Genomic DNA, 16,902 nt, shown 5'->3' with positions numbered 1-16,902 from the left:
GATGAATCCAGTACTTAATAATATACTTTGCTACATTTTTGCTTCTGTGGAACTTAAAATTTTGCAAAAATATTTACCATTTTGATCCAGTTTAGCAGCTATATCCCTCCAAGTTTCAGTCTTCTTCAGAATGTTCTTGTAATCAGCATCGCATGTATCATACAAAAAGTTGTTTTCTCTCACCTCCTCTATAAGTCTTTCTGTGTCCATGATGTGTGCACTACAAGCTGTAAGACAAAACTGTCTCTCGCCGCTGCTTCCAGTGTGACAACAGAGCAGTCGAATGCACCAACAGAGGCAAGCAGCCAGCTTGTGGCGAATCTGTAATCTGTGACAACACGGTGGCGGCCGGTGCGTCAGGCCGGTTGCCGGTGCATCAGAGCCGCACGCTGTGTGACCGCTGCCATACTATAACGAGCAATTCAACAGTGTGGCCTGCCAGCTGCGGTACAAGGCCACAGGCCGGACGGCCAGGCCGCATACTGTCTGGCCAGGCCTTTAAATCAGAAATAGGCCATTTTCAACAGATACGTGATCAGTTTACTTCTAATATATTGTTATTGCTATAGTTGAACTGTAGTTGAAGATTAAGGTACATTCACATCGAAAACCAACTCCAACAAACAAGAACATAAAACTGTTGTGAGTTTGGCAAACTTGCAACTGTTGTTAGTTTGGCAAACTTGCAACTGTTGTGAGTTTGGCAAACTTGCAACTGTTGTTAGTTTGGCAAACTTGCAACTGTTGTGAGTTTGGCAAACTTGCAACTGTTGTTAGTTTGGCAAACTTGCAACTGTTGTTGGTTTGGCAAACTTGCAACTGTTGTTGGTTTGGCAAACTTGCAACTGTTGTTGGTTTGGCAAACTTGCAACTGTTGTTGGTTTGGCAAACTTGCAACTGTTGTTGGTTTGGCAAACTTGCAACTGTTGTTGGTTTGGCAAACTTGCAACTGTTGTTGGTTTGGCAAACTTGCAGCTGTTGTTGGTTTGGCAAACTTGCAGCTGTTGTTGGTTTGGCAAACTTGCAGCTGTTGTTGGTTTGGCAAACTTGCAGCTGTTGTTGGTTTGGCAAACTTGCAGCTGTTGTTGGTTTGGCAAACTTGCAGCTGTTGTTGGTTTGGCAAACTTGCAGCTGTTGTTGGTTTGGCAAACTTGCAGCTGTTGTTGGTTTGGCAAACTTGCAGCTGTTGTTGGTTTGGCAAACTTGCAGCTGTTGTTGGTTTGGCAAACTTGCAGCTGTTGTTGGTTTGGCAAACTTGCAGCTGTTGTTGGTTTGGCAAACTTGCAACTGTTGTTGGTTTGGCAAACTTGCAACTGTTGTTGGTTTGGCAAACTTGCAACTGTTGTTGGTTTGGCAAACTTGCAACTGTTGTTGGTTTGGCAAACTTGCAACTGTTGTTGGTTTGGCAAACTTGCAACTGTTGTTGGTTTGGCAAACTTGCAACTGTTGTTGGTTTGGCAAACTTGCAACTGTTGTTGGTTTGGCAAACTTGCAACTGTTGTTGGTTTGGCAAACTTGCAACTGTTGTTGGTTTGGCAAACTTGCAACTGTTGTTGGTTTGGCAAACTTGCAACTGTTGTTGGTTTGGCAAACTTGCAACTGTTGTTGGTTTGGCAAACTTGCAACTGTTGTTGGTTTGGCAAACTTGCAACTGTTGTTGGTTTGGCAAACTTGCAACTGTTGTTGGTTTGGCAAACTTGCAACTGTTGTTGGTTTGGCAAACTTGCAACTGTTGTTGGTTTGGCAAACTTGCAACTGTTGTTGGTTTGGCAAACTTGCAACTGTTGTTGGTTTGGCAAACTTGCAACTGTTGTTAGTTTGGCAAACTTGCAACTGTTGTTAGTTTGGCAAACTTGCAACTGTTGTTAGTTTGGCAAACTTGCAACTGTTGTTAGTTTGGCAAACTTGCAACTGTTGTTAGTTTGGCAAACTTGCAACTGTTGTTAGTTTGGCAAACTTGCAACTGTTGTTAGTTTGGCAAACTTGCAACTGTTGTTAGTTTGGCAAACTTGCAACTGTTGTTAGTTTGGCAAACTTTCAACTGTTGAAAAATGTTGACAACAGTTTCAAACTCGTGTAAACACACATTTGGGTTTTTATTTTTTGTTACACAAAAATGGAACTGGATTCTGATTGTGAAGATTTGCCATTTGTTATGGTGGGCGTTGATGCTTTTGCTCTTTCAGAGTACAAGATGAAACCATACCCAGGATGGTAAGAGAGAGGCAGCCAGGAAAGAATGTTTAATTACCGAATATCTCACACTAAAAGAATTGTGGAGAATTTTTTTGGAATATTGTGAGCAGTTTTTCGGTGTCTTAGAACGACTGTGCACTTAAGTCCTGAAAAAGCAACATTAGTGACTTCTGCAACTGTGTCTTTTCACAGTTTTCTTAGGCGAATTAAAGAAACTGCCGTAGTTTACTCACCACCTGGCAGTTTTGATGTGGAAGATCCAGAAACAGGCAGGGTTTTGGGATGGCAGTTGAAGGGTGCCTCCGCAAAATAAATGTTTTCAGAGAAAGGGAGGCAACGCAGGAAGAACCACAATGAGTATACAGGATGAATTTGCAATCTACTTTGTATCGGTTGTTGGTAAAATGAAATGGCAAGAGAAATATGAATAATTAAATACCGAGAGAAAAGACCAATGTAATTAAAAACTTCTGAACATAACCCTTATAGCTTTACTTAATAACAATGTAAGCCATTAGTTTGGAAACTACTTTGTATCACATGTTGACAAAATGGTATGACAAGAGAAATAAATAAATTTGCGGCAAAAATACAGTTCTAATTACAAAATTTCTGACCAAAAGTCTTGCAGCTTCAGTTACACTAGTGAATGACATTTTATTTATGACTGTAAATATTTGTCTCCCTACCTTGTTCACGCCTTCCAAATACTTCATATGTTTGTAAAATACCCTTTCTCAGAATGTAGATCTCAGTTGTCCCAGACCCACTTTTAGCTTTGACCATTTTACAGTGCTCACAATTGTACTGTTTTTTCATATTTATCCATTTCCTTTCACACTCCACAAGTGGTACACCAATTTTTTCTGAAACTTCTTTCAACAAATCTTTCCTTTTATAACTGTCTTTATATGCGGAATCAGAAGGATGCTACAGAGGTTCCCTCATTTCAGTTTCTAACAAAAGCTGAATTGTTTGATCTGCTGACGACTCGTGAATTGCCATTGTCGAAAGAAACACAGCAGGCAACGCGACATATGCGCATGCATGAGTCAGACAACTCTGCTGTGTTTTTGCTCACTGACCATTAACTACGAACTCGAGACAAAACTTCCCTCAACTAGTTGTTCAGATTCGTGACTCCAAACAGCTGTTGACAACAGTTGAAAACATAGTCAAACTTGAAGTTGAAAACAGTTGTCAGTCGAGTTTGTTGGAGTTGGTTTTCACTGTGAAGGTACCTTTAGTGGAAACAAGAATCACAAAGGCAGATGTGAGTATAGTTTTATAAGGTTCGGTGTTGTTCGTTGCAGCAATTATGCTGAAATAAAGACTGGGTGGCTAGCTATAGTAACGGATAACTGCATCAAACCAAATCAAAGTAATATCAATAAAAAAACACTCAAAACTCAGTAACCATTCAAACTGAGTGTTGAGAGGTTTTTTATTGTTATATACAATGTCTCTGAGCTGTGGTTGCCCTCCACAGAAAGTTGGTCTAATCAAAGTTAAAGGAACATAGTTTGTGAACAAAGAATGGTGTATGTTTTTTTCACTGCTAGTGAACATAGTCATTATCTGTAAATATGCAACACCGAAAGGGTGGACTGTGCCTTAAGGTTTTCAAACGAATCCAGAAGTGGCCAATGGTGAACCTGGATGGGTCCTGTTCCCCCACAACAACCTTTGTGCTCAGAGAGAGAGGAAAAAAGTGTGTGGTGGGAATCCCAGATATATACTGTTTCGCACTCACATTATGTCCTAAACGTGGTTTCACATAACTTCATTGTATTTTGAAAAGTGAAATAAATTATCCATTGGTATATTTTGAGTTCCCGTAAGTAACTGTGTTCGTAAGAAACATTCCTAAACACTTTGTATTTTATGTTTTTACTAATTTTGTACCTTCTAATGTAGGTAATGGCTTAAAAATGTACACAGGGATTCAGAACTAGTCACAAAAAATTATGAAAGTGTGATGGAAACCTTAATAAATAATAAAAATTCCGTAGAAGTTCCAATGAATGTAATCCACAATGTAAAGGACCTTTTATTCTACATTGTTGCTATCGCCATCACCTTAAATCAATAAATAAATAACATATGCTGGAAACACACATTATCAGACCTTCATAACATTCTTTTAGGAAATGTACTGTTTCATAACTTGGATAATTCTTTGAGAATTTATTTGGAAAACTTGAGTATTTGCATTACTTTCTCAAGACTCTTCAGAACGACCCTGTGCATTTCCAGATTTGTTTGCATGTAGTCATATTGATATGGGAAAAAAAGGATTTCAAGTATATAGACCTGTTTGCTGTCAAAAGAAATTTTGGTTTTAGGAGGAGTCCGAAAGTGACATGTCACAATCTGAAACGGACGCTTTGAAGGAAATAGATGATTTCCTCGATGAAGCTCTTGGAGATTCATCAGACTCGGAGGGTCCAACACCACCAAAAAGAACAAGAGAGCACAGCCTTTCTCCTCAGGTATGGATTCAGATAAATGTGACATTTCTTGCTGGAAAAAAAATCTTTGTTTTGTTCATGTCAAAACATAAAAGCAATCAGATAAGTTGTGAGATACTTAAAAACTTAAATTGAAGAAATTTTCAAATAATTTCATTGTTCGTAGCCATTACTGGTTCCAAACACAGTGTTAATCAAATTGCTGCAATATATCATATTTGCCCAGTGTAATGTAACCCTGAATGTAGTTTTATTTTAAGCGAAGTATTGTTAATAAGAATTACAAACTGTTTTATTTGTATATGATATCTGAGAGAAAAGTGAACATCAAGCCTTTTCTAGACTTACCCCATTTATTGATTTGACCAATAAGAGTCAAGAAAAGAGATAATTAACTTCTGCTGCCACAAATATTTGACTGTGGCTTCTTTTTTTTTTTTAAATGTGTCACAAATTAAGAGATTCCGTCCTAACAGCGCAGCTTATATTGCTGTGACTGGAAGAAATAGCAATCATACTTACACTCATAGGTGGGGAGGGGGGGTTGAAAACAGTGGCTGTTGTTGCCTTTTTGAGGGGTAATATATTGTCGTCTTCAACTACTTATCGTGCACTTTTTAAATAGAAATAAGTAATAAATTCGTTTCTGAAGTTTTAAACAGAGATACAGATGATTACTAGGTTGAACATAGGCGTGACAATATTAAATAGCATACTGCAGCTGCAATGGTTTATAGTTTAACTGTTGAAAATTCATTGTCTCTTGTAAACACACATTAATTTGTAAAGTGGTGAAAACAACTGCACACTTGATACTACGTAAATATCTGATAGTGGTTAGCGAAAACATTATATAAGAAGTAATAAATCAAAACAGTTGGAGAACACTGTGCTCACAGATCAAAGTTAAGTCTAAATTCCATATAGGCATGTACAAGGGTTGGAACTTAAATAGTGGCAACTGTTTATACACAACCAATAGAAAAGAGTTGCATGTTTGTACCTGTTACTGTCCTTCAAAGTAGTCACCAGTCTTGTGTAGATTTGGAAGGCGTAGTATACTGTTAGCAGAGCCTGTTCTGTTGATGGTGTGAATGGAGTGGACTAAAGTTATGGTGATTCACGTGTATGACTGTGATTGTGTTATCCTAATGCATTACGTTCCTCCACAGCAGACCGTCGGTGCACAGTATTACTGTTGGTTTTTGGAGCATCACCTGCGACCAGCTTTGCGAAAGAAGTGGTGACACTTTCTGCGTAAACCACCAATCATTTGGCATGACAATGTGCAGGTGCATACAGTGCAGACTGTGGCTGCTCTGTTCAGTCGATGGGACTGGGAAGTACTGTACCATCCACTGTACTCCCCGGCCTTAAGTCCTTCTGACTTTGATTTGATTCCGAAGATGAAGAAACCACTTCGTGGCATTCGCTTCAGAGCTGTTCCAGAGATCGACAGACAGTAGATTGCTCCATTCGCACCATCAACAGAACATGCTCTGCTAACGGTATACTGTGCCTTCCATGTTGCTGGCAACAGGTTCTCCACAACGTTAAAGCCTACTTTGAAGGAGAGTAACAGATGCAAACATATAACTCTTTTGTATCGGTTGTGAATAAATAGTTGCCACTATTTAAGTTCCAACCCTCATAATAAGGTTTTACCGATGCAGTGCAACAAGTAAAATGTCAGTTAGTGGCAGAAGATATTAAAAGTCCTTCACTGGTGTACTGAACTGAAATCCAGACTGAGTGCACAAATTCAGAGTGCAAAACAACTTCACATGCAAAAATACAAGATCTGCTGAACTGCAAGTAGAAATAAATCAGTTTTGACTAATGCAGAATAATTCTTTAAGTCCCAGTGAAATAGCGTTAAATATTGCAACTGCCAACACAAAAAAATTTCTATCAATGAAAACGTTCACAGCTGGATCATTGCTCAGACCAGTGTAGATGCTGCTTCTACTAACTTGTACCAAATTGTGTCTCTCTGCAAAATGGCCGTCACCCTTTCAAGGCCTTGAACCTCCCGTTCATGGGAAATCGTGCATCTCCATCACTTAATGACTTTGTACATTCTCCAACCTGATTCACAACTGTTTTCTACATAAGTAATATCCAAAATCTGATTGCACCATTAGCTGTGCGCTAAAATTCTAATCAATATAATGGAAGGAAACATTCCACGTGGGAAAAATTATATATAAAAACAAAGATGAAGTGACTTACCGAACAAAAGTGCTGGCAGGTCGATATACACACAAACAAACACAAACACACACACAAAATTCAAGCTTTCGCAACAAACTGTTGCCTCATCAGGAAAGAGGGAAGGAGAGGGGAAGACGAAAGGAAGTGGGTTTTAAGGGAGAGGGTAAGGAGTCATTCCAATCCCGGGAGCGGAAAGACTTACCTTAGGGGGAAAAAAGGACAGGTATACACTCGCACACACGCACATATCCATCCACACATACAGACACAAGCAGACATATTTAAAGACTTTAAGAAGTCTTTAAATATGTCTGCTTGTGTCTGTATGTGTGGATGGATATGTGCGTGTGTGCGAGTGTATACCTGTCCTTTTTTCCCCCTAAGGTAAGTCTTTCCGCTCCCGGGATTGGAATGACTCCTTACCCTCTCCCTTAAAACCCACTTCCTTTCGTCTTCCCCTCTCCTTCCCTCTTTCCTGATGAGGCAACAGTTTGTTGCGAAAGCTTGAATTTTGTGTGTGTGTTTGTGTTTGTTTGTGTGTCTATCGACCTGCCAGCACTTTTGTTCGGTAAGTCACCTCATCTTTGTTTTTATATAAAATTCTAATCAACTTACACATAATTTTATGTGCAGTAGTTCAGCCAAAATTTAAAGTCAGACAAATGCAAAGTTATGTTGCACTGCCAAAAATTAGTTCCCACTCTCTGTGCCGTCAGTTATTAGAATAAATATGGATATGTCACCACTTTATTGGATTTTCCCTCCTTTCCACTGCACTGTTCAGAAATACTGTGTGTGTGTGTGTGTGTGGGGGGGGGGGGGGGGGGGGGGGTGTCCATTAAGTACGCTACAAAACATACGAGGAATCCAGTCAACGTGCATCATGGATACCTACAATCTGAGTGCTTGATCTCTTTAACTTCAGTAATATAAAAGTTATTGAAGGTACGCTTGATTTCAGTTACAAAAATCTTCTTGGTGCTATATCTTCTCACATATGTTAATAAAAATTATATCTGCGTACTGGCAGGCTCTTGTTGCTCTTCTCTTTTATTTAGCTTAACGTCCTTCACTGTATCTATTATTATGCGAACAATATAGAAAAAACCCTCTGAGCATGTTAGCAAAAGAGATATCATGTCTGTTGGTTTGAATGTGACATTTCCACGTTGCTCAGCCGCCACTGACCAGCTGCGCAGCACAGGGAGTGGCCACACTTGCACGTCTTCAGGCCTACCCAGAGACCTGCTCGTCCAAAGTCCACGTCGTGCAGCTCGGGACCAAAACCAATCCCCCTTGCTCAAATATAGCCTGTCTTGTCTCAGTTGTCACAAATATTTGGCTGTTTCTTCCGGATATGTTCGGGTTTCTTAGTTTGTAATTCATGATGGGGCCTAAGAAAGCTGTTTTCTTTCTGAGTACATAGCAGATTTCACATTTATATTGACCTGAGAATGTGACAATATTTCTGTCTATTGCTTCCAGACACACTGTCTGCCCATTGCTCTCTCATTGACTGCATACAGCCAGCAGCTGACACACCCCCATTTGTTCTCATCATTTCTCATGGTAAGCATAAACAACATTGCTGAACAAACATACAACTACATTGCTGGCCACTGTCTAGACTTTTACAGTCTCTTACAGAAACGTATATTCTTTTTGAATGTTTGTCCAATTTTAAAACCAATTCAATTCTGACTACAATTGGATTTTAGGGAAACTGCTGGTTAAATGTGGTTAGATGTTCATAAAGATCTAGGGTATGCAGTATGCATTCCCATGGTTGCCAGCAAAACAAAATTTGCCTCTCACTTACCACTCACCTCCCTACATTCATTATAGTTCTCAACCACACTAGTGTCGCTGTTCCCGCCAACCCTATCACATTCTTCGAAATAAATAATGCTGTGTTTGAGCTTGACTCAGATTGCTCCAGCAGTTTTAGTCCCAGCTCAAGGAATCTTGGGTTCTGGTCAATCTTACAATTGTCCCACAATGCAGTGACTTCGGCTAGTACTATATCTGTGATTTATCTAGGGTTTTTAATATACTATGGTTTTTAATAATATAAAGAACTGTGAAAAATGTATTGCAGTGTCTTATTCAGTGCAGCTTTAATGTAACAGCTTTAACTAGTAAATGAATAAGAGACTGCAGTCACTGTTCAGTCAAATTCTTGAGTTTTTGCTCATCCCACAATCTAGTGACGACTGTTCGTTCTATCGTGGCAATGGGTCTAGTGACTGTAATTTATTCTCATGATAGCTACTACAGTCTGGTTTGTATTTTAGGAATTAAATACTTAACTTTCTTTCTTTTATGTTGAGACGTTACCATCTAGTTTTCAAGTTAACTAAAAGATGGTAGAATTTTACCCATTATTCTAAAATGTGAACTAGGATTGAAATGTTTATTTGAATCCCACTTGGTAAATCATTACAGTCTCTCATAACCAAATATAATGTTGCACCAGCTTCATAGTCACTTAATATATGTTGAAAGGCAACATTTTTTCCTTTTGATTGTTAGTTTTACTTAAAAATCAACTTGAATATTTATATATTGCTAGGTGCTGGTAATGTATGAGAACTCTTATTGAAAAGTCGTGCAAATACAACCAGGGTTTATATAAGGTGGGATTCAATGATAATTCCTCCTGTGTTTCATTAAATTGTCAATTTTTAAGATGCTCTATCGTACAGTGTTGCGGCTAGTTCATAGTTGTCAGTACATCCCTTTTACTCCTGCCACATTATTCAAATGTCACATGACAATTCGAGCATATTAAATACTGTATCAAACACTGTGGTATATCAGGAAATCTTGAGCCCATTTGAATAGGAGTATCATTTGTCTAACCCCAAAAATAAATCTGCCACATCAATTGCCAAAGCTTCATCTATAAGTGTGTGTGTGTGTGTGTGTGTGTGTGTGTGTGTGTGTGTGTGTGTGTGTGTGTGTGTGTGTGTGTGTGTGTGTCGAGGGGAGGGATAGCAGGAATTATAAAATGCTTGACTACTTGTCTCTTCAAGTTGGTAAGAAAAGTTTGGACAGCTCCACCGAATCAATATTACCTCAAATTTTACACTGTGTCAAAATCGACATCTAGTGCAATGATGAGGTATCCAACAGCAATTCCTGTTCTCAGTCATGTGTCAGTGGCAGTTTTTCAGTTGACCCGCAAAGCCACAGCACCTTGCCAGCCCCTCCTATGGCGCAGTTGGAGATGCCTCATCCTCCTCTGACATCATTACGGAGGAGGACACCTGCCAAGGTCCCCCCTCCCAGGATGAAACAGACCATTATTCTACCATCAACCAACGGCTGACAGAGCCACAGGCTGCAGGTGGTAGTAAAAAAATGGTCCTCTTCTGTCCCAGCATTCAAGACAGGAAATTCCTCGCAGAAACTGAAACCTCACTGGGACGAAAAGAAAAAAGTGAAAGTTAAACCAACTGAATTCTACTGGTCTGGTTTATCCGGCCCTCATCCCCACAGAGGTTGAGCCTATCAACACCGGAGAAGAATCGCTTGTTCAGGTGGAAAATGATTGCAGTAAAGTAAATAGTATTGCTTTTTCCCCTTCGCTACTTTCTCAGATCCCAGTCTGATGTTCCTCAATGCAACTGTAATGGTACCATCGCCACCTGGCCAAACTCCGCCAATTAATGGCTACTTATTCTGCAGTTGGTTTGGTACCGAACTAACTACTATTAAAAACTGCAAATCCTATTGTGAGAATTGCATTAACATCTGGAGGAGTCTGCACATTCATACAGTCTGGTTCTTTCCATGACCAGGTGCCACCAACCACTGTGTTAGAAGCTGTGGCCTTTTGCATCTGCTTGTCAGTTACGGTAACAATATGTAATATTTCTCTGCCCCTAAACAGATATTCCACATGACGAGCTAGTGGAACAGCTGCCTCCACCCTTCCTTCTACTGTGGGACTTCAATCATCACAGTTGTTTGTGTTGCAGCAAAACTGCATCTAGCAGGGGTCAAGTAATAGGACAGTTAATTTTGGAATTGGAAGTCCGCCTACCTAACATTGGAGCTGTAACACATTTCAGTGCATCCTATGGAACAAAGTCGGCTATAAATGTTAAAGTCGTAAAACCCAAGTGACTCATGCTAAATCCAGTGGCACACCCATGGCAACCTCTGTGGCAGCATCCAATTCCCTATCACTCTCTTACTCAAACCATCAACCAATGGAACATGCAGTACATTGGTCACTTTGGAAAGCCAACTGGCAAGGTTTTAGTTCCAAAGCAACACTTGAAACCACTCAAGGAGAATATCAAGAGAGTGGTACAATATAATATTAACACTATTATACATGCTGCAGAAGCAACAATACCCTAGTCTTCAGGCTCTTCCTGCTGGATACCTGTGTCATGGTGGTCTGAAGAAATAGTTGTAGCTGTCAGAACACATCAGAGGGCACTTCAACCCAAACATGCTCCTTCTGCAGAACATTTAATAGCCTTCAAGAGACTAAGAGTGAAGACATGCTTTGTAATAAAGAAAAAGAAAGCGGGAGTGTTGGGAAAGGCAAGTACCATCTATGAAAGCCTATAACCCACGGCCTCAAATACGGACTTAACTCTGCCACATTTGCTGTCGCCCACCATCCACAGTACTTCCTGGCAACTCCCTTAATGATGACATCTTTACTGATCCTGTGGTCATTGCTGAATGTTTCATGGCACTCTTCACCAAACTGTCCGCTTGCAGTGACTACCATCCTAATTTCCTGACCCAGAAACGCGTGACGGAGCTACACTTATCTTTCTGTGCACAACCTCTTCATTTGTACAGCGTTCCATTTAGTGAACAGGAGTACTACAGTGCTTTAGCAGAGTGTTGCAACACAGCCCTTGGAACCAGTAAAATCCATAATAAAATCCTTAAACATCTTAACAATGGTAGCATGAAACCTATTCTTGAGTGTGTCAATTGCACAATGAGATACTTCAAATATTTTGAAAATATTATTCTTGTCTTGAAACAGGGAAGAGACCCTCAAATTTTGACTAATTATTGACTTATCTTTTAATAAATGGGGTGCGTAAATTATTTGAAAGGATGGTCAATCAATAATTGTGTTAGTGCGTGGAAGCTAGACAGCATTTATCACAATTTCAAAGTGGCTTTTAGGCATTTGGACCCACAGACTAACCAATTTGTTTGAAATCTTCATTGCACAAACTTTTGGGTGTCGCCAGCACAATTGCTGTGCCCTCCGAGCCACACAAGGCATATGATACCATCTGGTGCCATCACATCAGTGAGTGGGGCTTCCTGTGCTGCTTACCCATTTTTAAGTTGAATTTCCTATCTCTCCGACAGTTTTAGGTCCAGATAGGTTCAAGCCTCAGCAAACAATATGTACAGGGAACTGGGAACCCTCAGAAATCAGTTCTGAGTGTAGCCCTCTTTGCCGTAGAAATTAATTGTATCATGACTACTGTGGGACCACTAGTTTCGCTGTCACTGTATTTGGGAAAAATTTGCATGTATTTACAGTTTTACATCATAGTGCACCAAAAAGCACCAACTTCAGAGAGCCACACAGAAAGTACATAACTGAGCTCTGAATCGTGGATATCAATTTTCTTCCACTAAAAGACATGTCATACACTTTTATTGACTCAGGAATTTGCATCTGTTCGCAAACCTTAACTTTTCTTTGATAACCAGTTACTTGAAATCATTGAAACTTCCAAACTTTTAGGTGTTTTGTGTGTGAATAAGCTGACATTGTTATCACATGTATGTCAGCTAAAGTAAATTGCATGTGGAAACTTAATACCTTCTTATTTAGATTTCTTAGCAGCATCTCCTGGGACACAGACCATATGATTCATCTGCGGTTCTACAAAGCGTTGATTTAATCTTGCCTGGACTACAGATGTGTTGCTTACAAATCAGCTGCACCATAAGTACTGAGCTTGTTAGACTCTTTCCACTGCAGTGGTGTGCAGTTGGCACCTAGACCTTTCTGTTTGAGCCCTGTAGACAATCTCATGGATGGTGGAGGCTGATATCCCACCACTGAGGGTCAGACACCAACAATTCTTGGTGAATTATGCAGTCATAGTCTCTGAGATGTCTACACATGTGTGTTACTTGACTCTGTTTCACAACCAACAGTTCAGACTTTGTATGAATACCCCAAAAATAGGTAGACTAACAGGGATGCAGTTGGAAGCTCTAAGGAAGAACCTTGCAACTATCCCCTCTGGTCTGTGTACATAAAGTTCCTCATGGGCACCTCCCATGCTGTGTACCCAAGTCCTACAATTCCGGTGGACTTCTTTTATGATCGTAAGGAAAATGCTGATTGCACCAATCTCAGATGCCTATTTCGTTTGGTTCTCAACAACTACTAAAATGTGACAAGCATCTACGTGGATGGATCAAAAGTGAATGACAGAGCTGGTTATGCTTTTACACATGCAGTGGGACACGAAAAGTTTCTCTGCTGAGTGGATGTTGTGTATACATTTTAGAGGTGGCCATTATATCACGGGCTGTGCAGTACATTAAAATTCTCGCCGTAAAGAATTTCCTGGTTTGTAGAAGCTCCATATGCTGCTTGCAAGGAATAGCTCTGTGTTGCCCTAGAAACGTTTTGGTCGCTAGCATCCAGACCCGTTACATGATCCCCACAGCTCTGGATACCGAGTCATGTGCATATTCGAGAAATGGACTCATTAAGAAATTAGTTAAAGAAACAACTTCAGGAGACAAAATAACTCAGAGTACCAGGCATAGACCTACATTTACAACTGCAACATCAGGTTTTGCAAACATGGGATATGGAGTGGCAGGCTACCATGATCTTCAAGTTGAAAACAATCAAGGGGACCACCAAGTTGTGATGTTCTTCTCTCCAGGCCTTTCGAAAAAGATGTCATTGTGCTGTGTCAACCGCATAACTACCACTCCAGACTTACTCAAAAGTTCCTTTTGTGTCGAGAGGGCTCCGTTCAATGCAGCTACGGAAGTCATCTCGCAATAGCGCATTTTCTCATAGTGTGTGCCCTTCTGGGCTATCTTGAGATGAGCGCTCAACCTTCGGCCTCACTACCCCAGATACTTGCAGTTGAGATTGCAGCTAAAAAGTTATACATTTCCTTATGAAAAGTGAATTTTATGGTAAAATTTCATGCATCTCAGTGTTTGGTGTCAGGGGTGGAGATTTGGGGGGCGGGGGGGTCTCTCCTTGCAGCATGTGCTCTGAGTGGCCTCCCGCTACTTTCTACATCTGCACTGTCCTGTATTTTTGAATTTTTATGTATGTAATTTATTTATCTAACAGTTTGAGCTACATGACAAACTTGTACATACAGTCTTCATTTTCTTACCTCTCTTTGATAATACTGACTATGACGATCCTACAGGTTTTAGCTGCCTGGGTTTCTTTCTCTTTTTAACCATTTGACTTAAGCTGTGTCAGAAAAGTTTTCCACCATGACGATTAGGTCACAGACTATAGGGCTATCACTTCCCCTTTCTTGTCCCACAGCATTTTGTGAGAGATTCCTGTGCAGCGAGCGATTGATAAGCAAGCTGTCCCTTTAAATTCATAATCATCATCTGTAGGACAACCTGTGTATTTAGTCTATTACACAACATAAAATCATTTACCTCAGCATTAATAGTTAAATCTATAAATGTAACACAACCCTGTACTTTTCAAATGCCAAATTTAGGGAAAAACTTTGTCCCATAATCAGGTAAATATAGTATTAATGAGATGGCCTGATCATTGTTCATTGAGAAATGGTATTGTGAACCCACGAAAAATATTGTGAGGCATCCCTTGAATGACAGTTCTCAGCCTAACATAGTATACAAGACATTCTTACTTCTGTGTTAACAACTCTTAGATTTGTATAGTTCCAGCAATGTTTTGGCATAAAGATGAACATCTTTACTTAATCGTACTGTTTCTGTAATTTTCTGTCTTAGTTAAATTAACATGTGAGTTAATGGTGACTAGTTTAAGACATATTTGTTCTGTTTCAAATCATTACCTTATTAAAATGAGGCAAAAGTAAGAAAATGAACAAGTACATGTGAAACTGATTACCACTATCTTAAATAACTGAGAAAAAAATTAAAGAAATAGTAAAAACTGTTAGGTTATCACCGTATGTAGGCATATCCCTCTACTCAACACACACATCCCTCTGACATGGAAGCATAATCATAATGTCTGAGCCTCGGTAAGATTATAGTGCACTCTTACCTCAGTGGCATCAAATTAGCGTTTACTTAGACAAAACACAGAACTGCTGTGTTACAATGAAAGTCTGAGTGAAGTTTCATAACACTGGCCAATGCTCTCCTCTAGCAAACAGCAGAAGTGCTGCTCTTCATTAGGCACTAGTACCCAGTGAATAAAAATGGTGCAGTGAAGAATCAAAGCTGTGGAGCCCCCAAATTATTTAGAAATTAGCAGACCTACAAGAGAATCTTTGAAAAAATTATATTTTTTCTTTTTTCATTGAAAGAAAATATATGCTGTTGGACAATAATATCCAGTGCGCTAGGCATCGATCACCTGAAATTCATTTTTCCCAGCTACTCGCTTTATGAAACATCCATCTGCTCCCCAAACACGGGACATTAACACCAGATTTGTGGCAACCCCAAAAATGCAAAGAGCAGATTCAGTTTAAGTATTTACAACTGTTGTGTTGAAAAAAGCTGCTCAAACAAATGTGAGTATCACAATATTTTGTTCCAGTCTCCAGACAGAATGGTTGTACGCATTCCTTCAGAACACACCAGTGAAGAAAGCAACAGAGACTGTCATACAAACTCTCCAGTTCGTCAGGCTGCTTGATCTGAAATAAAGATCCTGATCATATCTGATTCATTACCTGTACTATCAGCTGTTAACAGCCCAGCAATATGGAAAGACAACATTTACCTTTTGAACATAATACAGAAGATGGCCAAACTATAGCAATATGGAACTCTGGTGAACATCCTCTGGTACCAGCACATCAAGGCATCCAACAAAATAGTTATGTGAACCACCTTACTAACACCACTACGTACATAATACACACTTGCTGAACCCAGATTTCAGTGCAGCCTAATCTTATAGTGAAGGCATACAAAGCATGGATAGAATAATAGGAAGACACACAGTGCCCTAGAGGCTATCAGTACTATAATTTACAACCTAGTCCTCCAGAGTATGGCTTTCTGAAGGACATGAATTACTCACACCTGACGTTTTTCGTATGTATGTACTTTCATCACAGCTACTTAATCACTTATCACACTAGATGAGCATTGGAAACACTCTAACTAGTTCATGTGACTCAACATCAGAAAGTTATTACGATTAAGTATTCTCTTCCTTTCAGCAGTATAACAATTAGATACTTACCTTATGCATGATACTAAGTAGGAATTCTAGTTTCCCCATATTAGAAAATCAAGTTTCCATAATGATCATGGAATTCTTAAAACTGTCTTTCAAGTAATAGAGCCATGTCTAAACATCATTTTGTGTTTACCATATGAAAGCCATTGTATAACCAGTGTATGAAGCATCATGTGGATATTTTTAAGATATTTGGAAATGTACATCTACATAAATATTTCACAAGCCACTCTACAGTACATGGCAGAGGATATATGTTGCCAGTGTTATCTATTTTCTGTATTATTCCATTAACATATTGAACGAGATTGCCTGAAAATGTCATACTGAAAAATGATTGTCTAAATGTTTCTGTAAGTTACCTAATGTTTTCTAATCCTCATGATACTACATGAGATATACACTGATGACAGCATAATGGTAGCCCACTCTTCTTTGAAAACAGGTTCTCTAAATTTAGTCAACAAGGTTTCATAAGAACTACATTGTCTTTCTTCCAAGGATTCCCATTTAAGTTCTCTGAGCATTTGTTATGGTCCTGGCAGGGTTATCTGAATTAGTTTGATATTTGACTCATAAGAATTTCAAACACTAGAGCAATAC

The 16,902-nt window shown here is 39.4% G+C and overlaps 1 protein-coding gene across 4 annotated transcripts in view; it reads left to right on the top strand.

The window, feature by feature from the left end:
* LOC124802632 (anillin-like) overlaps positions 1-16,902 on the top strand; it is a 155,075-nt gene that overhangs the window by 67,892 nt on the left and 70,281 nt on the right. For all 4 annotated transcript variants that reach the window (XM_047263527.1, XM_047263526.1, XM_047263528.1 and 1 more), the window contains one exon: positions 4,542-4,688. In XM_047263527.1, the coding sequence (XP_047119483.1) occupies positions 4,542-4,688 (147 nt within the window). The remainder of the gene's footprint in view (positions 1-4,541; positions 4,689-16,902) is intronic.

Source organism: Schistocerca piceifrons, chromosome 6 (assembly GCF_021461385.2).
Source record: "Schistocerca piceifrons isolate TAMUIC-IGC-003096 chromosome 6, iqSchPice1.1, whole genome shotgun sequence".
NCBI lineage: Eukaryota > Metazoa > Arthropoda > Insecta > Orthoptera > Acrididae > Schistocerca > Schistocerca piceifrons.
The sequence above is the reverse complement of the archived record's forward strand: the minus strand, read 5'-3'. Positions and strand labels throughout refer to the sequence as shown.